The sequence below is a fragment of the Oncorhynchus masou genome, chromosome 27 (assembly GCF_036934945.1).
Source record: "Oncorhynchus masou masou isolate Uvic2021 chromosome 27, UVic_Omas_1.1, whole genome shotgun sequence".
Taxonomy (NCBI): domain Eukaryota; kingdom Metazoa; phylum Chordata; class Actinopteri; order Salmoniformes; family Salmonidae; genus Oncorhynchus; species Oncorhynchus masou.
The window spans coordinates 42210457-42237975 of record NC_088238.1 but is presented as its reverse complement, the minus strand read 5'-3'; the positions used below and the strand labels follow the sequence as shown (position 1 = coordinate 42237975).

The 27519-nt window shown below is 42.4% G+C and overlaps 2 protein-coding genes, 3 non-coding genes and 2 pseudogenes across 11 annotated transcripts in view; 3 read left to right on the top strand and 4 right to left on the bottom strand.

Annotated features, from left to right (window-relative positions):
• LOC135516201 (H(+)/Cl(-) exchange transporter 3) overlaps positions 1 to 228 on the bottom strand; it is a 67023-nt gene extending 66795 nt beyond the window's left edge. For all 6 annotated transcript variants that reach the window (XR_010451909.1, XR_010451908.1, XR_010451911.1 and 3 more), the window contains exon 1: positions 85 to 228. The gene's annotated coding sequence lies outside the window, so the exon portion shown is untranslated. The remainder of the gene's footprint in view (positions 1 to 84) is intronic.
• An 11701-nt stretch (positions 229 to 11929) lies between these two features.
• Positions 11930 to 22050, top strand: LOC135516200 (prefoldin subunit 2-like). Of its 2 annotated transcripts, none has more exons than XM_064940312.1 (4): positions 11930 to 12067; positions 17949 to 18037; positions 20870 to 20993; positions 21508 to 22050. In XM_064940312.1, the coding sequence occupies exons 1-4, from the start codon at positions 11987 to 11989 to the stop codon at positions 21694 to 21696; spliced, it is 483 nt and encodes a 160-aa protein (XP_064796384.1). In that variant the 5' UTR covers positions 11930 to 11986; the 3' UTR covers positions 21697 to 22050. The 2 variants fall into 2 exon arrangements, with proteins under 2 accessions (XP_064796384.1, XP_064796383.1); XM_064940311.1 differs by lacking the exon at positions 11930 to 12067 and adding an exon at positions 17623 to 17843.
• Positions 22051 to 22975: 925 nt separating this feature from the next.
• trnas-gcu (transfer RNA serine (anticodon GCU)) lies at positions 22976 to 23057 on the bottom strand. Its single transcript has one exon. It is a non-coding gene; the product is annotated as a tRNA-Ser (tRNA).
• A 662-nt stretch (positions 23058 to 23719) lies between these two features.
• LOC135515489 (beta-1,4-glucuronyltransferase 1-like) lies at positions 23720 to 24810 on the top strand (annotated as a pseudogene).
• A 74-nt stretch (positions 24811 to 24884) lies between these two features.
• trnas-gcu (transfer RNA serine (anticodon GCU)) lies at positions 24885 to 24966 on the bottom strand. The gene has a single exon. It is a non-coding gene; the product is annotated as a tRNA-Ser (tRNA).
• A 753-nt stretch (positions 24967 to 25719) lies between these two features.
• On the top strand, positions 25720 to 26810 carry LOC135515488 (beta-1,4-glucuronyltransferase 1-like; annotated as a pseudogene).
• Positions 26811 to 26884: 74 nt separating this feature from the next.
• On the bottom strand, positions 26885 to 26966 carry trnas-gcu (transfer RNA serine (anticodon GCU)). Its single transcript has one exon. It is a non-coding gene; the product is annotated as a tRNA-Ser (tRNA).
• Positions 26967 to 27519: the final 553 nt, after the last annotated feature.

The window sequence follows — 27519 nt, the reverse complement described above, 5'->3', positions numbered from 1 at the left end:
AAATGTACATAGATACGATGGAGGCCTTGGTGGGTAAAATATTAACTTTACCATCAAACGTTGTGCACCAGCAACATCACATACCTTTTCGATGCCGCTATTCCACCCCGGACAAAACGAATCATCATTTTCTTGAGTAGAAACGTTGCGTTTTTACAAAAATATATTTGACATTCTCCCCATGATGTTTTTTTTTTCTGTCCCATTCCTGTGTCAATGACGTTTACTTCCGGTTTCTTGATCTCCCACCCCATCGCAGTCGCAAGGAGCCTGGATTGAACATATTTTGATTTTTACTAACGTGCAATAAAACATTATAGATTAGAAGTAGACAAAATTAGCCTCCTTGAAATTGGATTGGCAATAATAAGAGTGCCATTTTTTTGCCATATATAATACTATTATATAATATTATTAAACGATTATCTTTTATCCATGTCCTCATCCATAATAAGAGTTTGCTGAACATACAAGTACAAATTAAACACCCCCTCGGGGATTCATAAAGTCTATTTTTCCATGAACTACTTGTTGGTGACTACTTGTTGACTCTAGAAAAAAAACTAATGCATTAGGTTTTGGCACTGTTGTTATCCATGAATGTTCTTGTCCCTCCAGGATCATCATCATGGCTAACACTGGATTATGGTTAGAAAATACATTTTATTTTATTAGAAGAATGAGAAGGAAATCTGAAACACATTCAAAGTGGCTCAGTAGCTAGCTTTCCATCCAATTGATTTGTCCATCCAATTTACAGATTTGCACGCGAATATTCTAAAATCCGAATAAAGAAAATATATTTTCCCTACCAGTAACCAAGTTTCCATACAGTTTTTATGCGAGTAAAGTCATATAATACATATTTTTTAATAATCACACCACTGTAATGGAAACAGGAAGTTTCGGTGTAATTTTATAAATAATTATTTTGTTCGACATGGTGGGATCTTTTGTGTCGGTTAAATGTATTATGCGGGAAATGGTGATGGAAACGCCTTTATGCGCAAAAATTGATATAATAACCATCGTATCGAAGTAAATTTGGAGTCACGCGATGATATGTTGTGTCGTCCTCCCACTACAACTCGGGAAACCATATAGTTTATTAGGCTAGCCTACAGATTAAATACATTCTGAATTTCACAGGGTGGTGAAAGTGCATGGTGATGAGCTTGATGCAGCTTTCCAACATAGAGCGTCTTATACTGGTGACATGGTGATCGATGATTGACTGCCGTTTGACAAATAAAAATATTCTCGCTCTTATCCATAATAATCTCATTATGTATACTGGACAAGGCGCACAGCCTGCCCGCATTGTATCTGCAAGCCGTTGGTTAGAGCGCTGGAGACAAAACCAGAGTAGGCACATTTGCTATTTAATGCAACAGTTTTTTTGACAAAACTATCCATAGAGTTGAAAATGCGATGGAAACACATTGAACTTTAGATTTTCATTCAGGAGACGACATGAGAATCCAAACGAAAAAGTAGAAAACATTTTGTGTGCACTGTTATCAGGCACTGCATTTAATCTGCAATAAATCAATTTGGTGGAAACATACTAATGGTGGGAAAATGCGCATATTTTCTCTAGAATATTCGCATGAAAATATGTGCCAATCGGATGGAAACCAAGCTACCACCATGTTTACATCCAACCTTATAATACGCATTAAATTGCCTACGTGTTGGATAAAACATGTCATGACAGGCCAGATGGGAACAGAACATGTGTAGGTTAACATTCGAAATGTCAACAAAACGCTATACAAGGTGGGATCGTTTTGTGTCGGTAAAATTAATTATTGCAGAAATGTAGGTGGAAACGCTTTGTGCGCAAGTATTGATATAATATTATGTCATAGTAAACTTGGAGATACGCGATGACATGCTGCGCGTGTTGTGTGTTCCTCCCACTATGAGTCGTCAAAACCATGCAGTTTATTTGGCTACGGATGGAATAAATTATGATGAACTTCACAGGGGGGTGAAAGTGCAAGGTGATGAGCTGGTGCTCCTTTCCAATATATATCGAAAGTCTTATTCTGGTGACATGATCATCGATGCTTGGCTGCCGCTAATTTTTCCATAATAATCTCATCATGTTGGCTATACCCACAATGTATCTGCAAACTGTTGGCTGGAGCGCACGTGCCAATACCAGAGTGGGCTCATAAAGAAGGCAAAAAATGTTTTTGTAAGAGAACCATTAGTAGAGTGGAAAACGCGATGGAAACCCATTTAACTTGTATTTTTTATGTTTATTTGCCCTATGTCATTATAGAGGATCTCATGTTAAATACTGTTGAAGTAATATGGAAAACAGTTAATCTGTCTCACCTAAAAACCCTTCTAGTGGGAAGCTGCTATCAACCATCAAGTGCTAACAGTCAATATCCAATATCTGTACAACATGAACTCAGCAAAATAAATAAACATCCCTTTTTCAGGACCCTGTCTTTCAAAGATAATTGGTAAAAATCTAAACTTCACAGATCTTCAGTGTAAAAGGTTTAAACACTGTTTCCCATGCGGTAGGCAATTAAGGTCACAGTTATGAAAACTTAGGACACTAAAGAGGCCTTTCTACTGACTCTGAAAAACACCAAAAGAAAGATACCCAAGGTCCCTGCTCATCTGCGTGAACGTGTCTCACAAGCTGACCAGACCGGACACGTCGCGTGCCCGAGCGTCGCAAAATAAATGTAGAAATCCGTGTTAATTCAATTATTGCACTCACACTGCTCGCACGCGGGGAGCGTCTGCGAAGCCAAGGGCTAAAATAGAACTCATTTCTATTTCTGTCGCAGATCGCGCTGCAAGTCCTGCCTCTCAACTCAATATTTATATCCCAGGACAAATTAGCTAGCAACAGCAAGCTAGCTAAATAGGACAAATTAACGTTGGCTACATTTACATTACATTTAAGTCATTTAGCAGACGCTCTTATCCAGAGCGACTTACAAGGTGCAAGCTAACTAGCTAAATTGCTATACATGTTTAATGCTTTTCGACCTGTCCCCAAATTAATGTCATTGTTTCAGAGTTTGTTTTGATATTTTAACCTGCGTGTCGTGATCGCATTTGGTGTGGGGGGGCAAAATAAATGTATGCACGATAGCGCACGATGGCACACGCGCGCAGACGGTTTGGGTTCCGTGTTAGGCATGCTGCAAGGAGGCATGAGGACTGCAGATGTGGGCCAGGGCAATAAATTGCAATGACCGTGCTGTGAGATGCCTAAGACAGAGCTACAGGGAGACAGGACGGACAGCTGATCGCCCTCGCAGTGGCAGGCCACGTGTAACAACACCTGCACAGGATCAGTACATACGAACAGCACACCTGCGGGGCAGGTACAGAATGGTAAACAACAACTGCCCGAGTTACACCAGTAACGCACAATCCCTCCATCAGTGCTCAGACTGTTTGCAATAGGCTGAGAGAGGCTGGACTGGGGGCTTGTAGGCCTGTTGTAAGGCAGGTCCTCACCAGACATCACCGGCAACAACGTTGCTTATGGGCACAAACCCACCATCGCTGGACCAGACAGGACTGGCAAAAAGTGCTCTTCACTGATGAGTCGCGGTTTTGTCTCACCAGGGGTGATGGTCGGATTCGCGTTTATCGTCGAAGGAATCAGCGTTACACTGAGGCCTGTACTTTGGAGCGGGATCGATTTGGAGGTGGAGGGTCTGTGGCGGTGTCACAGCATCATCGGACTGAGCTTGTTGCCTGCAATGACAATCTCAACGCTGTGCGTTACAGGGAAGACATTCTCCCTCATGTGGTACCCTTACTGCAGGCTTATCCTGACATGACCCTCCAGCATTACAATGCCAGCCATACTGCTCGTTCTATAAGGCAGGAATGTCAGTTTTCCACCATGGCCAGCGAAGAGCCCGGATCTCAATCCCATTGAGCACGTCTAGGACCCGTTGGATCGGAGGGCTAGGGCTAGGGCTAGGGCCACCCCCCCAGTGAGAGGTGAGAGGACAGTGAGAGGACGTCTCTTTTTTTGCTGAGTTTATGTGAAATGCTTGATAATGTGTGTGATATCAACAGAGAGGTATATTATCTGGGTGATTTAAATATTGACTGGCTTTGATCAAGCTGCCCACTCAAGAAAAAGCTTCAAACTGTAAGCAGTGCCTGCAACCGGGCTGTCTACCTACCAGGGTAGTTACAAACAGCACAGAAATGAAATCATCAACATGTATTGATCACATCTTTACTAATGCTGCAGAAATTTGCTTGAAAGCAGTATCCAGATCCATCGGATGTAGTGATCACAATACATTAGCCATATAACCAAACCAAAGCTGGGCCTAAGATAGTTTATAAGAGGTCATACAATACGTTTTCTAGTGATTCCTATGTTGTTGATGTAAAGACTATTTGTTGGTCCGTGGTGTGTAATTAGGAGCAAACGCTGCCATTTGACACATTTATGAAATGGCTTATTCCAGTTACTAAGCATGCACCCATTAAGATAATGACTGTAAAAATGATTAAATCCCTGTGGATAGATGAGGAACTGAAAAATGGTATGGTTGAGAGGGATGAGGCAAAAGCAATGGCAAATAAGTCTGACTGCACAACCGATTGGCAAACATATTGCAAATTGAGAAATCATTTGACTTAACTGAATAAAAAGAAGAAGAAACTACACTATGAAACGAAGATAAATGACTTAGAGAATGATAGTAAAAAGCTTTGGAGCACCTTCAATGAAATTCTAGGAAAAAAGGCAAACTCAGCTCCACCTGTCACGACTTCCGCCGAAGTCGGCTCCGTTCCTTGTTCCGGCGGCGGTCGACGTCACCGGTCATCTATCGCCGCTCCACTGTTCATTGTTCCATTTGTTTTTTCTTGTTTCCCCGCACACCTGGTTTACATTCCTTAATCACACTACATACTGTATATATTCCCTCTCTTCCCCCCCATGTCTTTGTGTGGAATTGTTTTTGTTACATGCGCCAGGCTGGGTTTCCCCAGGTACTGTGTTGTACCAGAGTGTGTTTAATTGTTTAACTATTGCATTATTGTGACTGTTGTCGCACTTTGCACTTTTGTCATTTGGCTGGAGGTTTTTAACACAGTTGCGTCAGTCTGTTGTTACTTCTGCCTATTAAAGTGTGCGCTTGATTACAACTCCGCTCTCCTGCACCTGACTTCTTACCAGTAGCGCACAACCTGACACCATCATTCATTGAAATAAGATTGATCATTCATCACACAAACAACTGATATTGCCAACTACTTGTTGTTGTTTTTTTAACATTTACATTTACATTTAAGTCATTTGGCAGACGCTCTTATCCAGAGCGACTTACAAATTGGTGAATTCACCTTATGACATCTAGTGGAACAGCCACTTTACAATAGTGCATCTAAATCATTTAAGGGGGGGGGTGAGAAGGATTACTTTATCCTATCCTAGGTATTCCTTAAAGAGGTGGGGTTTCAGGTGTCTCCGGAAGGTGGTTATTGACTCCGCTGTCCTGGCGTCGTGAGGGAGTTTGTTCCACCATTGGGGGGCCAGAGCAGCGAACAGTTTTGACTGGGCTGAGCGGGAACTGTACTTCCTCAGTGGTAGGGAGGCAAGATTAGCAAATTTAGGCATGACATGCCAGCAACAAACGCTAACACTACACATCCAAGTATATCTGACCAAATTATGAAAGACAAGCATTGTAATTTTGATTTCCATGAACTGATTGTGGAAGAGGTGAAAAAAAGTATTGTTGTCTATCAACAATGACAAGCCTCCGGGGTCTGACAACTTGGAGGGACAATTCCTGAGGATAATAGCGGACGATATTGCCACCCCTATTTGCCATATTTTCAATTTAAGCCTACTAGAAAGTGTGTGCCCCCAGGCTTGGAGTGAAGCAAATGTCATTCGCTACCTAAGACTAGTAAAGCCCCCTGCACTAGCTCAAATAGCTGATGAATGAGCCTGTTACCAACCCTTAGTTAATCTTTTGGAAAAAAATGGTGTTTGACCAGATACAATGCTATTTTACAGTAAACAAATTGACAACAAACATTCAGGGAAGGACATTCAACAAGCACAGGGCTTACACAAATGACTGATGATTGCCTGAGAGAAATTGTCAATAAAAAGATTGTGGGGGCTGTTTTGTTAAACTTCAGTGCGGCTTTTGACATTATCAATCATAATATTCTGCTGGAAAAACACGTGTTATGTCTTTACCCCCCCTGCTATATTGTGGATAAAGAGTTACCTGTCTAACAGAACACAGAGGGTGTTCTTTATTGGGACATAGGTAAATTGCAGTTGGCTCAGAACAAGGCAGCACGGCTGGCCCTTGGATGTACACAGAGAGCTAATATTAATAATATACATGTCAATCTCTCCTGGCTCAAAGTGGAGAGATTGACTTCATCACTACTTGTATTTATGAGAGGTATTGACATGTTGAATGCAGTCCATGCATACCCCACAAGACATGCAACATGAGGTCTCTTCACAGTCTCCAAATCCAGAACCAACTATGGGAGGTGCACAGTACTAGAGCCTTGACAACATGGAACTCTATTCCACATCAAGTAACTGATGCAAGCAGTAAAATTTGATTTAAAAAACAGATAAAAAATACACCTTATGGAACAGCGGGCACTTTGAAGCAACACAAACATAGCTACAAACACATGCATATACACACGATAATATATGCATTACACACACGTACACATGGATTTTGTACTGTGGATATGTGGGAGGTGTGGAGTTGGGGCCTGAGGGCACGCAGTGTGTTGTGAAATCTGTGAGTGTATTGTCATGTTTTAAAAATTGTAGAAAAAAAATCTGCCTTAATTTTGCAGACTTTTATCCGCAACAATTACATTTGATGGAAACATGTCTGTTGGGAAAATGTGAATTTTGTTTTTATGCGGATTGTTGAATATTCAGCTTGAAAATCCAATTGTATGGAAACCTAGTATGTGGTGTGTTTCTGTGCAAAGGGAAAAGGTAGCTTTCATCAACCTCACTCAAGCTGCGAGCAATGCAATATCGAAGAATACCATTCACTTCAGAATAGGGTGTGATATCAATAAAGTCACCTATTATTATGTGTTATTGAATTCATAAAACAATTTACTGCCATTGTAGTAAGGCTGACAATACGAAAAGTCTTCAGACTTACCTTTTTTATATTATTGAAAGAACAGCTAGTGGGTTTTTGAGCGCTTCTCCCCTATTTGGAAAGTTGGTCTGCCTGCTCTTCAGTCCGAGAGAGATATTCTGATAGAAGTGAATGTGTGGCTGTGACGGTCCTGTCAACGCCTGCCGTCACTGTTTGATAACTTTTATTGCAGATAAAAACAAACAAGTCAACCTGAAGTGTGGGTGTCCGTGTGCCTTTCATCTGGGTGGCGACATGAATTTGGTTACATTGCATTTGGAAAGTATTCACGTATTGACTGTTTCCACATTTTGTTACATTACAGCCTTATCTAAAATTGATAAAATGGTTTGTTTTCCTCATAGATCAACACACAATATCACATAATGACAAAGCAAAAGCAGGTTTGTAATTTATTTTTTTTGCAAATATATTACAAATAAAAACTGAAATATCACATTTACATAACTATTCATATCCTTTACTCAGTACTTTGTTGAAGCACCTTTGGCAGCAAGCAGAGCCTCCAGTCTTCTTAGGTATGAGGCTACAAGCTTGGCACACTTGTATTTGGGGAGTTCTTCTCTGCAGATCCTCTCAAGCTCTGTCAGGTTGGATTGGCAGCGTCACTGCACAGCTATTTTCAAGTCTCTACAGAGAAGTTTGATCGAGTTAAAGTCTGGGCTCTGGCTGGGCCACTAAAGGACAGTCAGAGACTTGTCCCGAAGCCACTCCTGCGTTGTCTTGGTTGTGTTCTTAGGGTCATTGTTCTGTTGGAAGGTGAACCTTTGCCCCAGTCTGAGGTCCTGAGTGCTTTGAAACAGATTTTCAGCAAGGATTTCTATGTATTTTGCTCCGTTCATCTTTCCCTCGATCCTGACTATTCTCCCAGTCCCTGCCTCTGAAAAACATCCCCACAGCATGATGCTCCCACCACCATGGTTCACCGTAAGGACGGTATTGGCAGGTGATGAGAGGTGCCTGGTTTCCTCCAGATGTGATGCTTGGCATTCAGTCCAAATAGTTCAATCTTGGTTTCATCAGACCAGAGATTCTTGTTTCTCATGGTCTGAGAGTCCTTTAGATGCCTTTTGGAAAACTCCAAGTGGGATGTCATTTGCCTTTTAATGAGGAGTGGCTTCCGTCTGGCCACTCTACCATAAAGGCCTGATTGGTGGAGTAGTGCAGAGATGGTTGTCCTTCTGGAAGATTCTCCCATCTCCACAGAGGAACTCTGCAGCTCTGTCAGAGTGACCATCGGGTTCTTGGTCACCTCCCTGACCAAGACCTTTCTCCCCCATTTGCTCAGTTTGGTGGAGTCCTGGTGGTTCCAAACTTTTTCCATTTAAGAATGATGGAGGCCACTGTGTCCTTGGGGACTTTCAATGCTGCAGACATTTTTTTGGTACCCTTCCCCAGATCTGTGCATCGACACAATCCTGTCTCGGAGCTCTGCGGACAATTCCTTCGTCCTCATGGCTTGGTTTTTGCTCTGACATGCACTGTCAACTGCGGGACCTTACAGTGCCTTGCAAGAGTATAGAATGTGGGACCTTACAGTGCCTTAGTTATGCATGCTCAAGTTTTATTTTTTTAATTTTCTTATTTCTTGTCTGGTTCAAAATGAAAAATATCTTGCATCTTCCAAGTGGTAGGCATGTTGTGTAAATCAAATGACAACCCCCCAAAAATCCATTTTAATTCCAGGTTGTAAGGCAACAAAATAAGAAAAATGACACGGGGGGGGGTGAATACTTTTGCAAGCCACTGTATACAGACAGGTGTGTGCCATTCCAAATCATGTCCAGTCAATTGAATTTACAACAGGTGGACTTCAATCAAGATGTAGAAACATCTGAAGGATGATCAATGGAAAAAGGCTCAATTTCGAGTCTCATATCAAAGGGATTACTTAAATGATATTTATTTATTTTTTTTAAATATAAATGATCCCAGAAAATTCTAAAACCGGGGTTTTGCTCTGTATTGTGTGTAAATGGATGAGGAAAATGTCTTTATTTGATCCATTTTAGAATTAGGCTGTAAGGTAACAAAGTGTGGAAAAGGGTGAGGGGTCTAAATACTTTCCGAATTCACTGTATCTGGGTCCTGCTGTTGAACGGCAACCCCTCCAGCCTTCAGCGAAGGCCTATCCACATCCATGGATTTCAGGAGCACCATTCGAATCCTCAAGCCTTACAGCCGCTGCACATGAAATGCTCTGGACAGCCCTGACTTTGGCCACCTCATTGTCTTTCACCCTTGTCGGGCATTCCAAAGATGGGGCTTTATGGTTCCCACCACAATTGCAACATGTCACATTTTCACCACTATTAAAACACATGACATGATCTTTTCCACAACTTGAACATCTCGGATTCTCCCTTCTGCAAGTACTTGAAACATGTCCAAAAGCTTTACAATGATCACACTGCATTGGATAAGAAGGGAAATTCAAATAAAGGAAGGGACATTCTCATCAATGTATCCTACTTTACCCCGCCTTTATATTCACGCTCCACATTAGCGTCCGCTGCCGGATTTTTTACAATAGTTCGAGCTGATGGTACGGAGATTGTGACAGTCGGTTAAATGGTGTCCCTTGACAAGACAAGAACAAGATGCATGTCAGGAGAAGTGCAGTATTATCACAAGGAGAGTTATACTTGGAATACGGAGGAGGAATGGAGGGAAAAAGAGAGGCAGAGGAGGTCTAAGAGAGAGCGGGAGGAAGACAGTGAGCTTGAGTCAGTTATAAATGGTGGAAAAAGGAGATGGTTTGTTAAAGAGGAATGGTAGAAAGTGTAAGCAGAGAGAGTTGAAGACAGGAGGAGGAATGGAAGTGAATGAGGGTGAAGTTCTCTTAGCCCGAGGCTTGAGGTTTCAGGGAGGGTGAAAATAGAGTTGGGTGCTGTGGAATTGGTGAGGGGAACATAAAGTGGTCTTGTGATAATTGTATGTGTTTCTGCTGGTCAGAGGGAGCAGGCTCTCCGTGTTAAACGAATGGGGGCAAAAGATTGTTTTGCTCTCAAGAAAAGGGCACCATTGAAAGGAATGATTACTTGGGTAGCGGTACGAGCTTTTATGCCGACTACATTACGTTGTTACAGGTACCAAGCTTATGGGCATGTGGCAGCATTGTGTAGGAGAGAGGTTCCTAAGTGTGAGAAGTGTGCAGAAGGTGAAGGGGTTAAACAAAGGCCTCATACCTTCTAAAGGGTTAATAAATTGCGTTATGATAAACCTTAAGGTCTCCTCTTAGGAGACCTCTGTGTGTGTGTGTGTGTGTGTGTGTTAACACCTGTTTTGAGTGTTGTGCCCTTCAGACACTATCAGAAGGCTGAAACCGCCTACGCTCATACTCCTTCTGTCTGGGCCCCACCGTGGCTGTTTGAGGTTCTGAAAATATGACTGGTTTTCCAAGAACACAAGGCTGCCACAGGCCTGATGAAAACAGTTCACCTTGTTATGACCATATACCTGTGATGAAAGGTCAAGTTTCGGTCAAACCCACTTCTGAGATTTTAATTGCTGATAAGATGCTGCTGTCAGGGGAGGTTAGATTTATTATAATGTTGTTGCCAGGGAAAGTCACGCAAGGGGAACTGGGGAGGCCATGTAAGTTACAGGATGTCTTAGACACTTTGCAGAACCTTGGGAGAGCTATCGTATACTGTACTCTGTACCAACTTCTGCCTACACTTGTATTACTAAAGGATAATTGTAATACTTAAACAAAGAGTCTGTGTTTCCTTTCTACTACCAATATATATATAAGTTTGATAATTATATAGAATTGATCATCTGTTGACGGAATTGACCAACAAAAAGCATGAGACAAAGGAATGTGTAGCATTGGGGAAAGTAGGGGTATGTGTTAATTGTAGGGATGACCATGGGGCTGGGGATCAGACATTTCCCGTGCGAGAGAGGCAGGTTGAGGTTTCCAGGGTTAGAGTAGTGCAGAAGTTGTCATATGCTGAGGCAGTGAAGAAAGTAGAGGAAATGGATCAAGGGGGAGGGATCCTGAGAGGAGTGGTGTGAGTAGTAGATCTGTACCAATACAGAGGGATACACCAATAAGTGATATATGTTTCAGTAAGATTGGATTTTAGCATTTATAGTAATGGTTATCAACTGTACAGCAGGAATAGAACGCAAGTCGCAGAAAATCGAGGTTGTGGTGGCAGCTTCAGAGAGGTATTTGGGTGTGCGAAACTTGACAGAAGAGTTACAGGGTGTGTTAAGTGGCGGTGTCCAAATTCATTCATGCTGTTGGCCTGAAGTATAACTACATTTATTTAAATAGTGGAGTATGGTATTTATTATATTTTTTTGTGAGTGTAGTGTAAGATGGTAGGGTATTTGTTGAATTCTTTTTTTGTAAAACTTTTTTTTTTAAAGCGAAGTATAAGGGAGTTATACTCCTGTCAAGTCTGTGGCAGTAATGCAACATTTATTGGATGCCAACCACCGTTAAACCCCATTGAAGAAGAAGCGTCTGCTTCCGCTATCTTTTCATCATTCCTAACAGGCAATCACATTAGACAGCTCAATATGGTCAACTTGGATGTCACTAGCTATTACAGCCACAAAGTTAAAATAGGATATATCGTAAAAATGTATGAAAACTAAATTATCTTTTTTGTCTTAATTTAATGTTAGGATTTGGTATAAGGTTAACAGTGTGGTGAAGGTTAGGGTTAGATTTAAAATCTGATTTAAGAAGAGACATTTTAGAAATAGGCGGGGTTTATCCATTTGTGGCTGTGGTAACTAGTGACGAGTTTGGGCCCTCAGCCCACAAGCAGCGGCACCTTTCCAAGATGGCAGCCAACAGTAGCAGCACGGTTAGCAAACCCAGCAACAGTACCGGGGGGAAACAGTCAGGGCCGTCGGCCGAGCAGGTATCGTCACTCCGTATCAGAATATTCATGATTTGTTAGCAAATGCTTTTTAATCGTTGTGGACTGAGATACAAACCCGGATTTGTCAGTCACGCATCCAATTAGTTAAGGCTAACAGTAACGTTAGCGAATGTTAACTCTCTCCCTCACCATCGTCTGCTTCCTACTCGCGTGTTCCTCAACGGAGGTTTCATAATTTAGAAGAAAATATGGTGACGTTATAGGTCGTATTGATTCACAACAATATCTCTTGTCATTGGGTTAATAATAATGTTATAGCTAACTGCAATCTGTCAGTCTGACTAGGTTTCTCTGGATTTAGCTTAGCCATACGAACTTCAGGGGGAATGTCTGAAAAAGGGAATGGTTGTGCTCTTCGAGCAGATAAGATGCTATTTCTGCCTGTCACTGTTAGTTCGTCCCTCTACCTTGTCCACCAGTGTATGGCCCCAGACTAACATTTTCCCCAGGTGCCACATTTTTTTAGTTGGTGGCACCAGCCAATGATTTCAATATTGTCTGAGGATTGCGATGACTAAATGTTGCGCCCACTACATCAAACACATTTATATTTGTCACGTACCAAATACAATGGGGTAAACTTTACCGCAGGGGTATCAAACACAACCCGTGGGAGGGTTCCAGCCTCCAAGGCCTGAAATTATAATGGACCTATATTCAGAGTTTCTTGACTGTCCACCTCACTAGACAGTCGGGGAGAACGGAAAATTCCAACAACGATGGATAGAGGACAATATTTTGCTTATTTTGACGGCTGGGAATTATTTATTTAAAAAAAATAATTAGTGAGGTCTGGCACTGATCAGGCCTGGCTCGCAGTCGACGTTCCAATTCATCCAAAGGTTAAGGTCAGGTCTTTGTAGGCCAGTCAAGTTCTTCCATGCTGATCTCAGCAAACTTTCTGTATGGACCTTGCTTTGTGTATGGACCTCTGTTGTTGCTCCTAGTTTCGACTTCACAGTAACAACACTTACAGTTGACCGGAGCAGCTCTAGCAGGGCAGATATTTGACTCACTGACTTGTTGGAAAGGTGGCTTCCTATGACGGTGCTACGTTCAAAGTCACTGAGCTCCTCAGTAAGGCCATTCTACTGACATTGTTTGTCTATGAAGATTTTATACACCTGTCAGCAACGGGTGTGACTGAAATAACCGAATACACTAATTTGAAGGGGTGTCCACATACTTTTGTGTGTAAATAGTGTATACGGGTGCACCGACACTATAGATTTGGCCGATACAATATCCGATTATTTTCCTTGCAAAAAAAAAAAAATAGCGATATTTTTACATTTTAGCTGCCTTTTAAGCATTCAAGTACAGTTAAATAGCTAACACAAACACACACACGGACGCAGCGGTGTAAGGCACTGCATCTCAATGCAAGAGGCATTACTACAGTCCCTGGTTCGAATCCAGGCTGCATCAAATCCGACCATGATTGGGAGTCCCATTGGGCGGAGCACAATTGGCCCAGCGTTGCCGGGGTAGGCCGTCATTGTAAATAATAATTTATTAACTGACTTGCCTAGTTAAATAAAGGTTACACACACCACACCGACCAAAAATGTATTTTGTTGGCATTTACATGTCCCAATTACCAGTAAAACATAATCAAAACTTATTTCTTTCACTTACTTGCTGTGCTGTTTCGTTTGCTCAGTCGTTTCATTCTCAACCAGGATTTCATCGTACATGTCAAGCAGTGAAGTTTCAGCTCTGTCTGTCCGTGGCAGGCATTCCAAAGCCATGACCGAGGGTATCACGTCTTCTGCAGACGCAGTTGAGCTCATTTCTCCAGTCAGTTGTTCGAATGGAGCTAGGAGTGTGTTCATGTTTCCAGGTTTGAAACATGTTCCCAATTGTCATTGAGTTGGCAGCAGCGGTATGAGAACCAGCACATTCTTGAGCATGCAATCCGGCTTTCCTCAGTACGAAATCCTCTTCGACCCACTGTGCTGTCAGACTCGGCATACTCATGGGGCTGACATTGCTGGTCCAAATGTCAGTTGGGATGCCCAAAGCAAGTAGCATAATGAATTCCATTATCTTTTTTTACGTTACAGCTTTATTCTAAAATGGATTTTAAAGAATCTACACACAATACCCCATAATGACAAAGCAAAAACAGGTTTGTAGAAATGTATGCAAATCTATTATAAATAAACAAATGAAATTGACCCCGGGAGGCCTCCTTTAGAATTAAGTTTTTCTACATTTGTATGAATTAACAAAAAATGAATCTGAAATGTCTTGAGTCAATGTTCAATCCTTTTTTGTTTTTGCAAGCCTAAATAATTCAGGAGTAAAAATGTGCTTAAATTGCATGAACTTCCTGTGCAATAAGTGACTACCTAATCTCTGTACCCCACACATACAATTATCTGTAAGGTCAGTGAATTTCAAACACAGATTCAACCACAAATACCAGGAAGGTTTTTAGCTAAGGAAAGCACATGTAAAATCAGAGGAAAACCTGGTTGTCTGCTTTCCACCAGACACTGGGAGACAAATTCACCTTTCTGCAGGACAATAACCTAAAACATAAGGCCAAATCTACACTGGAGTTGCTTACCGAGATGACTGAGATAAGCTGCACTACCTGAGCCACTTGTGTGGGTTGTAGACTCCGTCTCATGCTACCACTGGAGTGAAAGCACCGCCAGCATTCAAAAGTGACCAAAACATCAGCCAGGAAGCATAGGAACTGAGACGTGGTCACCACCTGCAGAACCACTCCTTTATTGGGGGTGTCTTGCTAATTGCCTATAATTTCCACCTGTTGTCTATTCCATTTGCACAACAGCATGTGAAATTTATTGTCAATCAGTGTTGCTTCCTAAGTGGACAGTTTGATTTCACAGAAGTGTGATTGACTTGGAGTTACATTGTGTTGTTTAAGTGTTCCCTTTATTTTTTATAACATTTATAAAAACACGTTTTCACTTTGTCATTATGGGGTATTGTGTGTAGATGGGTGCTAAAAAAAAAATGTAATCCATTTTGAATTTAGGCTAACAACAATGTGGGTTAAGTCAAGGGGTATGAATACTTTCTGAAGGCAGTGTAGAGCACTAACTCTCAATATAAAACGCACTGCTCGTAGCCATGTATTAATCTAACTGTAAATTGTGATGTCCAAAATAGAGGTCGACGGATTATGATTTTACAACGCCGAAGCCGATTTATTGGAGGACCAAAAAAGCCGATATCGATTAATCGGCAGATTAAAAAAAAAAAAAAAAAAAATATATATATATATATATATATTTTTTTAATGTGTAATAATGACAATTACAACAATACTGAATTAACACTTATTTTAATTTAATATAAAACATCAAAATCAATTTAGCCACAAATAATTAATGAAACATGTTCAATTTGGTTTAAATAATGCAAAAACAAAGTGGTTGGAGAAGAAAGTAATATGTGCCATGTAAAAAGCTAACGTTTAAGTTCCTTGCTCAGAACATGAGAACATATGAAATTTGGTGGTTCCTTTTAACATGAGACTTCAATATTCCAAGGCAAGAGGTTTTAGGTTGTAGTTAATTTAGTATTTATAGGACTATTTCTCTCTATACCATTTGTATTTCATATACCTTTGACTATTGGATATTCTTATAGGCACTATAGTATTGCCAGTGTAACAGTGTAGCTTCCGTCCCCCTCCTCGCCCCTACCTGGGCTTGAACCAGGAACACATCGACAACAGCCACACTCGAAGCATCGTTACCCATCGCTCCACAAAAGCCACAGCCCTTGCAGCGCAAGGGGAATAACTACTCCAAATCTGAAAGCGAGTGAAGTTTGAAACAGTATTAGCGCATACCCAGCTAACTAGCTAGCCATTTCACATTGGTTACACCAGCCATTAGGCTGATAGGCTTGAAGTCATAAACAGCGCAATTCTTGATGCACAATGAAGAGCTGCTGGCAAAACGCACGAAAGTGCTGTTTGACTGAATGATTACGGGCCTGCTGCTGCTCAGTCAGACTGCTCTATCAAATCAGACTTAATTATAACATAACACACAGAAATACGAGCCTTTGGTCATTAATATGATCGAATCCGGAAACTATAATTTCGAAAACAAAACGTTTATTATTTCAGTGAAATACGCAACTGTTCGGTATTTTATCTAACGGGTGGCATCCCTAAGTCTAAATATTCTTGTTACATTGCACAACCTTCAATCTATGTCATAATTATGTAAAATTCTGGCAAATTACTTCGCAATGAGCCAGGCAGCCCAAACTTGCATATACCCTGACTCTGTGTGCAATGAACGCAAGAAAAATTACACAATTTCACCTGGTTAACTGCCTTGTTCAGGGGCAGAACGACAGATTTTCACCTTGTCAGCTCAGGGGTTCCAATCTGGCAACCGCACAGTTAACTAGTCCAACGCTCTAACCATTGCACCCCACGAGTAATCTGCCTGTTACCCGAATGCAGTAGAAGCCAAGGTCAATTGCAAGCTAGCATTAAACTTATCTTATAAAAAACAATTAATCATAATCACTAGTTATAACTACTAATCCTGTTTAGCAAGCAATATTAACCTACAGTTCCTAGGCAGTCATTGAAAATAAGAATGTGTTCTGAACTGACTTGTCTAGTTAAATAAAAGGTATAACGTTTTTTTATTTAAAAAAGAATCGGAAATCGGCGCCCCAAAAATACTGATTTCCGAATGTTATGAAAACTTGAAATCGGTCCTAATTAATCGGCCATTCGATTAATCGGTCGACCTCTAGTCCAAAACAACGTTGCAGTTGCAGCCTACAACTAAAATGAGGCCTATGCAATCGCAATGGCCAATACGCTTTTCGTGCGCTCTGTATATCAAAGGCATATGAAATTCAAATGGTAAAATAGTTACTATTGACCAACAAATTTAGAGTTGAGAAATAAGACCTACAGAAAGCTGAGAACCTTCTCTCTTTTAACTGTGACAACAGGATAGCGATGTTTTCCCCCGCACATTTAAAATGTCATACAATCAGAACACTTTAAGTGGCTCGCTCTACACCGCTGCAGGGCCCCAGTGATACAGGCACCTGGTCAGGCAGACACTTTCATTACAGGAGTCATGAGTACAATGTACTTTTACAGTTTGACCCAAGTCATGGGTTTAGCCTCCTAAAAATGGGTCGTTTTGAGTGAGGTGACCATGTAGAATGTGCAGCTCGCACCGACTTGACCAGTTAAATGTTTTATTCGCACAGCTAAGTACAACAGTCACTTAATGCGACTAAATGGTTGCAGTCTGGAGTCCTGCAGTGTCAGACACAAAACAGCATTAGTAACTAATGCAGTCAGTTTTTTTTACAAAAACTACCAGCTATTGCATTTACTCATAACGAATCAACACATGGTCTAATGATATTTCATAGTCCAGGTAGGCCTATATAACGAGGCTCTTTGCAAATTTGTGCAATAATGTAAGTTGAGAAATCTGTGTGTATTGTGGCTGGTAGAGCATGGTGCTTGCAGGGCCAGGGTTGTGGGTTCGATTCCAACTAGGCACCCCCCTACAAAAATGTATGCGTGCACTACTGTAAGAGGGTTTTTACACTGACTAAACTTGTTGCCTTCCATTTGTTTATTTTGTCATTTAGCAGACGCTGTTATCCAGAGAAATTAATGTTAAGTGCCTTGGTGAAGGGCAGATGGACAGATTTTTCACCTAGTCGGCTCAGATTCAAACCAGCGACCTTTCGGTTACTAGCCCCAATGCTCTTAACCGTAGGTCACCAAATAAAATTTAAGTCATTTGACTAATAATGGCATTTTAGTATTCTTCTTATTATGACTGAATGTTTAATTTTATGTATTTGATGTGTCTGACAGGTCGTGGCTGCATTCCAGAGGATGCGCACAGAGCAGCGCAGCATGGCCTCCAAGGCTGCAGAGTTGGAGATGGAGATCAATGAGCATAGGTAACTAGCTCTAGTTAGTGTGACCTGCTTCAGTTCTTTCTCTTACTTCCATAGGCACGGGAAGTAGTTGGGGGGGGCTACAAACAAAAATTCCTGCGCTTAAGACATCTATATCGGTCCCTAATACAGGACTAGTAAAGGCCCAGTGCACTACTTTAGTGTTTAAAAAAAAATATATATATAACTTATTTACAAAACAGTTAATCTGATAATACTTGTGGAATATAAAAATACTTTCTTCCCACACCACTAGAGGGATATCTTCAACCACCAACTTACCATCCTGAGACAAGGCTGAGTATAGCCCACAAAGATCTCCGCCACCGAGATCCATGCTCTACCAACTGAGCCACAGCATCACAAACCACTATAGACCTCTGTAGCAATGTGCTCAATTACTGTATTGTGCATTGTTTTTCTTCCTAGATGACCAGCCTATGTACAAAAGTGTAAATGTACATTACTGTAAAGTGGTAAGGATGGTAAATGTCATACTGCACAAAAAGTGGTTGTTTTCCTTGTTATTTGATGTGGATGTTTTGTCTTTGCCCATAACTTTGCATCTTTTGATGTAAATGTTTGTGGACAGGGTTTTGTTAATTATTTTTTTAAATTCTGGACTCTGGTTTGAGTCCAGGCTCTGTCACAGCTGACTGTGAACGGGAGGCCCATGGGGCAGCGCACAATTGGGGCAGCGCACAATTAGCCCAACGTCGTCCGGGTTAGGGGAGGGTTTGGCCGGCATTGATGTCCTTGTCCCATCGCACTCTAGTGACTCCTGTGGCGGGCCGGGCGCATGCATGCTGACACTGTCGCCAGGTGTACAGTGTTTCGTCTGACAGTGTTTCCTGCTACAGAGGTCTATATCGGTCCGCTAATGCTAAACTCAGCAAAAAAAATAAATGTTCTCCCACTCTCAACTTGGTTTATTTTCAGTAAACTTAACATGTGTAAATATTTGTATGAACATAACCAGATTCAACAACTGAGACATAAACTGAACAAGTTCCACAGACATGTGACTAACAGAAATGGAATAATGTGTCCCTGAACAAAGGGGGGGTCAAAATCAAAAGTAACAGTCAGTTTCTGGTGTGGCCACCAGCTGCATTAAGTACTGCAGTGCATCTCCTCCTCATGGACTGCACCAGATTTGCCAGTTCTTGCTGTGAGATGTTACCCCACTCTTCTACCAAGGCACCTGCAAGTTCCCTTGACATTTCTGGGGGGGGGGGGGGGAATGGCCCTAGCCCTCACCCTCCGATCCAACAGGTCCCAGACATGCTCAATGGGATTGAGATCCGGGCTCTTCGCTAGCCATGGCTGAACATTGACATTACTGTCTTGCAGGAAATATCTCACAGAAATAGCACTATGGCTGGTGGCATTGTCATGCTGGAAAGTCATGTCACGATGAGCCTGCAGGAAGGGTACCACATGAGGGAGGATGTCTTCCCTGTAACGCACAGCGTTGAGATTGCCTGCAATGACAACAAGCTCAGTCTGATGATGCTGTGATACACCGCCACAGACCATGATGGACCCTCCACCTCCAAATCGATCCCGCTAAAGAGTACAGGCCTCGGGGTAACACTCATTCCTTCAACGATAAACGCGAATCCGACCATCACCCCTGGTGAGACAAAACCGCAACTCGTCAGTGAAGAGCACTTTTTGCCAGTCCTGTCTGGTCCAGTGACGGTGTGTTTGTGCCAATAGGCGATGTTGTTGCCGGTGATGTCTGGTGAGGACCTGCCTTACAACAGGCCTACAAGCCCTCAGTCCACTCTCAGCCTCAGCCTATTGTGGACAGTTTGAGCACTGATGGAGGGATTGTGCATTCCTGGTGTAACTCAGGCAGTTGTTGCCATCCTGTACTTGTCCCGCAGGTGTGATGTACCGATCCTGTGCAGGTGTTGTTACACGTGGTCTGCCACTGTGAGAACGATCAGCTGTCCGTCCTGTCTCCCTGTAGCGCTGTCTTAGGCGTCTCACAGTATGGACATTACAATTGATTTGCCCCGGCCACATCTGTAGTCCTCATACCTCCTTGCAGCATGCCTAAGGCACGTTCACGCAGGTGAGCAGGGACTTTGGGCATCTTTTTTTTTCCTCCCCAGTCAGTAGAAAGGCCTCATTAGTGTCCTGAGTTTTCATAACTGTGACCTTAATTGCCTACCGTCTGTAAGCTGTTAGTGTCTTAAAGACTGTTCCACAGGTGTATGTTCATTAATTGTTTATGGTTCATTGAACAAGCATGGGAAACTGTTTAAACCATTTACAATGAAGATCTGTGAAGTTATTTTGATTTTTATGAATTATCTTTGAAAGACTACTGGTCACACATTATGATTAACTATCTGCTTTCCCCTCTCTCATTTCCTTACAGATCTCAAAAAGGGACGTTTCTTTTTTTGCTGAGTTTAGTAAAGGCCCAGTGCGCTACTTCTGTGCAAAAATCTTATTTCAAAAATAAAATATACTTTATTCAGATTTTTCCGGGGTTGCTGCAGCATATCCCTACCTCCCGCGGCTATGCTTGCTTCAGACATTTTACTATTACCACTACCAATTCACTCACTGTTCACCTTAGTGGACTTAACCAAAAAGAGGAATAATCATTGTTCAGTCTAAGGTGTTAGAGATGAGATTCTGAGACTTGGGGTGAATCTCAAGTCTTCCCTGGAGTCCTCTCTTCTCATCTCCCTCGCAACATACATTGGAGGAGAAGGTATGAGGGGAGTAACCTTATCTTCTCTTCCCATGTGTATTGTGAAAGAGGATAAGATTCACCCTTGTTACTTTCCTTTTACAAATTCCCTCTTTTCTCAGCCTAGTCATTGAGACCCTAAAAGACGTAGACCCAACAAGGAAGTGCTTCCGGCTGGTGGGTGGGGTGCTCGTGGAGAGGACAGTTAAGGAAGTCTTACCAGCTCTGGAAAGCAATAAAGAACAGGTAACATATTTATTCTGGCTTGCTCTTTTGGGTATAATTCAGGTTACTGTAAAACACTTTGTGAAAAGTGCTGGTGTAAAATGGGAATTCCAAAATAATTATGATTGATGGTAAGATGCCATGAATATGTCAATATGTATGTGATGTGGTGGCCATTGGCTGTAGTCCGACTGGTGAGGTAAACTCTCTTGGAAGTTTTTTAATAGAGGAAACAGACTTGAGCAACTAACGGCTGAGTGTACTTATACAGCAAGTGAACGTCCTATCGCTTCTGACCAGAATATCGGGAGTAATTTTCTTTTCATTTCTTAATGATTCTTCTACATGTTGAATCGTTACCGTTTGTCGACACCCAGCAGGTATTCTACTGCAAAATACTGTTGTTCGTTATGGTGCGAGGCTATGGTACCATAGCCGTAGGCTGTAGGTTATTGCAGTGCTATCCTATACAACTAAATCACTACTGGTCACACATGATTAACTATCTGCTTTTCCCTCTCTCATTTCCTTGCAGATCTCAAAGATTGTAGAATCCCTCAACACACAGATGCAGTCGAAAGGCCGGGAGCTCACAGAGTACCGGGAAAAATACAACATCCGATTGGTGGGAGAAGGGGAGGAAGGCCGGGGCAAATCTGCAGCGTCCTCCAATGGGGGCGAAGGGAGCGCGTCTAAAGGCGGTGCCGGCGTTCTAGTTTCGTAGCTTTGTGAAAAGGCTTTAGTAAAATAGGAAATTGTGCAGAATGCCATCAAGCATCGAGTCAGCACAGACCCTGAAAGGCATTTCAAGGGCCCGAGTTTTACGTATGTCTTGCATGAAGGTTATAAACCAATGTTACAAGGGCCAGATTCTCAAGACCATTCAATTGAGATAAATTAAGCCATGTGTTATTGAATCCTTTTCACCTATAGTTAAACAAAACTTAAGCCAACAATTTACTTTGGTTTATTTTCTCTTCAGACATGAACAAGCCTTTCGCCTTTTACTCGAGGCAGTGTTTCATCAAAATCTTACGTGATGATAGTTGTATTAAACAACATGCCTTCTTGATGACCATATATTGTCTGTCACATTTATTTGATGTTTAGTAATACTGTCATATTTCAATGTACATTATGATATTGTTGGTGTTTTGTCTTTGAGAGGTTTGTCTCTGTCATGCCATAGAACAACACATGCAAAAGGAATGCCAATCTGATTGGGAAAGCACTGTTCACCGCATCATTTTGATCTGTTTTGGAAAGAAACCTTGCTCTGAGCATTGGTTTTTAGATGGATAACAGAAATACAAGTCCCAAATGGCACCCTATTTCCTACATGGTGCACTAATTTTGAGAGGATACGGTGTCATTTGGGACACACTTCCAGTCTGATACAGTACTAGTCTTATGTGCCCCCAAAGGATCTGAAGTACACTGTCCTAGCCTATATTAACTTTCACTGTGTAGTTTTGTGAATATATATTTTTTCATGTTAGGAATACAAATAATTTAAATAATACAAGTAATATATTATTCAGTCCATATGGTTTGCTAGTCACCGTTTTAGGCATGTATGAGCTGGCCTGTCAGCAGTCTTTTACTGTGGGGACCATTTCATGGGTGAAGACAACATGAAATCTACCTGGATGACGTCTTCCGATGCACTGGTCTCAACAAAGGACCTTCCGACCAGCTGTCATAAACGACAGTGCTATGGCATGCCATCCTCTGGAGCAGTAAGCTATAGAGTACCCAAAAAACAGCACACGATAATGTATCGTGTGGGGCACGACTGGACAAATATGGTTTGAACGTTTTTGTTTCTTCCTTGTGACTTTGTATTCGAGCAAGAAGGTGTCAATTTGATGTGGTTATTAGGCGGGGTTTCAGTTTTCACCAATATAATTTTCTACACACGGAGGAGGATAATTGGCCAGATCCTGTTCACTCAAACGAGCGACCTGACACCACTTCTATTCCAGAGACAGGAAAAGATTTGTCGACGAGGATGGGATTCGAACCCACGCGTGCAGAGCACAATGGATTAGCAGTCCATCGCCTTAACCACTCGGCCACCTCGTCCTCTGAGTCACATCATAAGCCATAAGGAGTATTTGGGTTATGTTATTTCAATGTGCTAGCAAACCAGATAGCATGTTTGAACATGCAGTTGTTCGCTACGAACACAATAAATGGTCCATTTTATGTCGAACTAGCTAGCTACGTAACCTTCTATACTAGGGTTTGTGGTAGAAAAGCGGAGACGTGCATCACAAGGTTGTCACTAGTTACCACAGCCACAAAGTCATAAACGCCGTCTATTTATACAATGTATCTGCTTAAAATCTGATTTTAAACTGAACCACAACCACACTGCTTACCTTATGACTAACTTTAACATCAAAATAAATTATGACCAAAAAGCACGTTTTTATTTTCATTAATTTTTACGATATGGCCAACATTGTGGATGTGCTGTCTAGTGGAAACCCACCATTCTCCAAATGTGTTTTTTAATGCTATGAGATTGACAAAACCGCATATCATCAAATATGAAGGAGGCCCGTGCAATGATTTCATGACACGCAGCACTGCGTGATGTCAACGGTACGAGACAGTCGAGGAGAGACCCCCATAAATATATTCCGAAATGAGCTCTGTGTAACTAGTTAGCCACCTAGCAGTGGTCAATTTTATACCTACCTGGGGCATGTTGCTAAAGGATTTTGCTGTATGTGGTGTACATGCAGTGCCCGGGAATACATTACTCTAAGGAATGTTCCGTGTTTAAGGTGTTGCTCTGGTAATGGTAGCAGTCTTGCAACTGAAGCAGCAGCGCTACCTATACTCGGAGCTTTTCCGGAGCTCTGGCAAGAAAAATGGCCACTCGGAGAAAAACTCACGGAAAGAGTGTCTCAGGTACTCTCTGTCCACGGGGGCTATATTTGATGCCAGCGGGAAATACCGTGTGTACAATAACTTGATCAACAGTGATTTCTCCACCAGTCAGAAGAATGGAACGGATGCAAGCTTGCACAAATTGGCCTTAGCAACGCACACATCCATCAACAACTTGCATCCCCTGGACTCTTTGGTGGAACGTTGGCAGAACCCTCTCTCTGTGGACATTTTCGCACATGGGCAAGATGCCACATTTGCCACAGCCCTGGTCTACACCCTCAGCATCTTCTGCCCTCAGTGGACTTCCAAATGGTGTGCCACTCCGGGAAGATGGCGATTTTCCCTGAGCAGGAACGGGAGCATTTTGCAGGTCTGGAGGATTGTGCCGCGGTGTTCGCCAGGCTGGAGACGCACCGAGACAAATACCAGAACTAAATGCCATCGGGGGTAAGGCCTCCTATCCAAACAATCTTCTTTAGAACTTTGCCAGCGGCGTAATGGAAGCCAACTACATCCTGGTCATCAACATGGCACCAGTGCCGACCACCACCAGCAGTTCCTGGCGCTGGTCATGAGACGTGAACCTGCCACAGACGAGGTCATCGTCCTGCATGCCTTTGAGATCTGCCATGTACACAAGATGCCTGACACCAATTCGGAGCTGGCATAGCTGTACCAGGTGGGAGAGGTGCAGCCCTTCTATGAGGTGCCGTACCCACAGTGCCAGGCCCCCACCAACTACTCCTAGTGTGTGAACAGACATAGCCAAGGCTTGGGGCCCCTGGACGTGACCTATACATTATCCTGGGTGGACCCCTGGGAGCCCTTCTACATTGGGCCCCGCACCGTGCCCCTGTACGATGGCTTCAGGCAGTATGGCTTTAACCGCATCAGCCAGGTATGTATTGTATGGATAAAAGCAGCCAGTTACTAGGACGACATTACATTATCAACAGACACTGCAGAGATTCTTGCACAGCGGTATAATATACATAAACAAAGATTTGTCGACGAGGATGGGATTCGAACCCACGCGTGCAAAGCACAATGGATTAGCAGTCCATCGCCTTAACCACTCGGCAACCTCATCCTCTGTATTACCCCAAAACTTATCACACCCCATAACTACTGTCATGAATTTATTTCGGTTATGTTATTCGAGAGAGCAGTTTCATGAAAGTGCAAGCAAAGCAAATAGCATGTTTGAACATGCAGTTGTTTGCTACGAACACAATAAATGGTCCAGAAGGGCAGTAGCTAGCATTTCGCTACACTCGCATTAACATCTGCTAACCATGTGTATGTGACAAATAAAATTTGATTTGATTTGAAAAGCGTAGACGTGCGCCACAAGTTCGTCACTAGTTACCACAGTCACAAAGTCATAAACCTTGTCTATTTATACAATGTATCTGCTTAAAATCTGATTTTAAACTGAACCACAACCACACTGCTTACTTTATGACTAACTTTAACATCAAAATAAATTATGACCAAAAAGCACGTTTTTGTTTTCATAAATTTTTACGATATGGCCTACATTGTGGATGTGCTATCTAGTGGAAACCCACCATTCTCCAAATGTGTTTTTTAATGCTATGAGATTGACAAAAACCGCATCTCATCAAATATGAAGGAGGCCCGTGCAATGATTTCATGACTGAAAATCTTTTCGAATCCTACGGCAGCACTGCGTGATGTCAACGGTACGAGACAGTCGAGGAGAGACCCCCATAAATATATTCTGAAATGAGCTCCGTGTAACTAGTTAGCCACCTAGCAGTGGTCAATTTTATACCTACCTGGGGAATGTTGCTAAAGGATTTTGCTGTATGTGGTGTACATGCAGTGCCCGGGAATACATTACTCTAAGGAATGTTCCGTGTTTAAGGTGTTGCTCTGGTAATGGTAGCAGTCTTGCAACTGAAGCAGCAGCGCTTCCGATACTCGGAGCTTTTCCGGAGCTCTGGCAAGAAAAATGGCCACTCGGAGAAAAACTCACGGAAAGAGTGTCTCGGATACTCTATGTCCACGGGGGCTATATTTGATGCCAGCGGGAAATACCGTGTGTACAATAACTTGATCAACAGTGATTTCTCCACCAGTCAGAAGAATGGAACGGATGCAAGCTTGCACAAATTGGCCTTAGCAACGCACACATCCATCAACAACTTGCATCCCCTGGACTCTTTGGTGGAACGTTGGCAGAACCCTCTCTCTGTGGACATTTTCGCACATGGGCAAGATGCCACATTTGCCACAGCCCTGTTCTACACCCTCAGCATCTTCTGCCCTCAGTGGACTTCCAAATGGTGTGCCACTCCGAGAAGATGGTGATTTTCCCTGAGCAGGAACGGGAGCATTTTGCAGGTCTGGAGGATTGTGCCGCGGTGTTCGCCAGGCTGGAGACGCACCGAGACAAATACCAGAACTAAATGCCATCGGGGGTAAGGCCTCCTATCCAAACAATCTTCTTTAGAACTTTGCCAGCGGCGTAATTGAAGCCAACTACATCCTGGTCATCGACATGGCACCAGTGCCGACCACCACCAGCAATTCCTGGCGCTGGTCATGAGACGTGAACCTGCCACAGACGAGGTCATCGTCCTGCATGCCTTTGAGATCTGCCATGTACACAAGAAGCCTGCCACCAAGTCGGAGCTGGCACAGCTGTACCAGGTGGGAGAGGTGCAGCCCTTCTATGAGGTGCCGTACCCACAGTGCCAGGTTCCCACCAACTACTCCTAGTGTGTGAACAGACATAGCCAAGGCTTGGGGCCCCTGGACGTGACCTATACATTATCCTGGGTGGACCCCTGGGAGCCCTTCTACATTGGGCCCCGCACCGTGCCCCTGTACGATGGCTTCAGGCAGTATGTCTTTAACCGCATCAGCCAGGTATGTATTGTATGGATAAAAGTAGCCAGTTACTAGGACGACATTACATTATCAACAGACACTGCAGAGATTCTTGCACAGCGGTATAATATACATAAACAAAGATTTGTCAACGAGGATGGGATTCGAACCCACGCGTGCAAAGCACAATGGATTAGCAGTCCATCGCCTTAACCACTCAGCCACCTCATCCTATGTATAACCATAAAACTTATCACACCCCATAACTACTGTCATTAATTTATTTGGGTTATGTTATTCGAGAGAGCAGTTTCATGAAAGTGCAAGCAAAGCAAATAGCATGTTTGAACATGCAGTTGTTTGCAACGAACACAATAAATGGTCCAGAAGGGCAGTAGCTAGCATTTCGCTACACTCGCATTAACATCTGCTAACCATGTGTATGTGACAAATAAAATTTGATTTGATTTGAAAAGCGTAGACGTGCGCCACAAGTTCGTCACTAGTTACCACAGTCACAAAGTCATAAACCTTGTCTATTTATACAATGTATCTGCTTAAAATCTGATTTTAAACTGAACCACAACCACACTGCTTACTTTATGACTAACTTTAACATCAAAATAAATTATGACCAAAAAGCACGTTTTTGTTTTCATAAATTTTTACGATATGGCCTACATTGTGGATGTGCTATCTAGTGGAAACCCACCATTCTCCAAATGTGTTTTTTAATGCTATGAGATTGACAAAAACCGCATATCATCAAATATGAAGGAGGCCC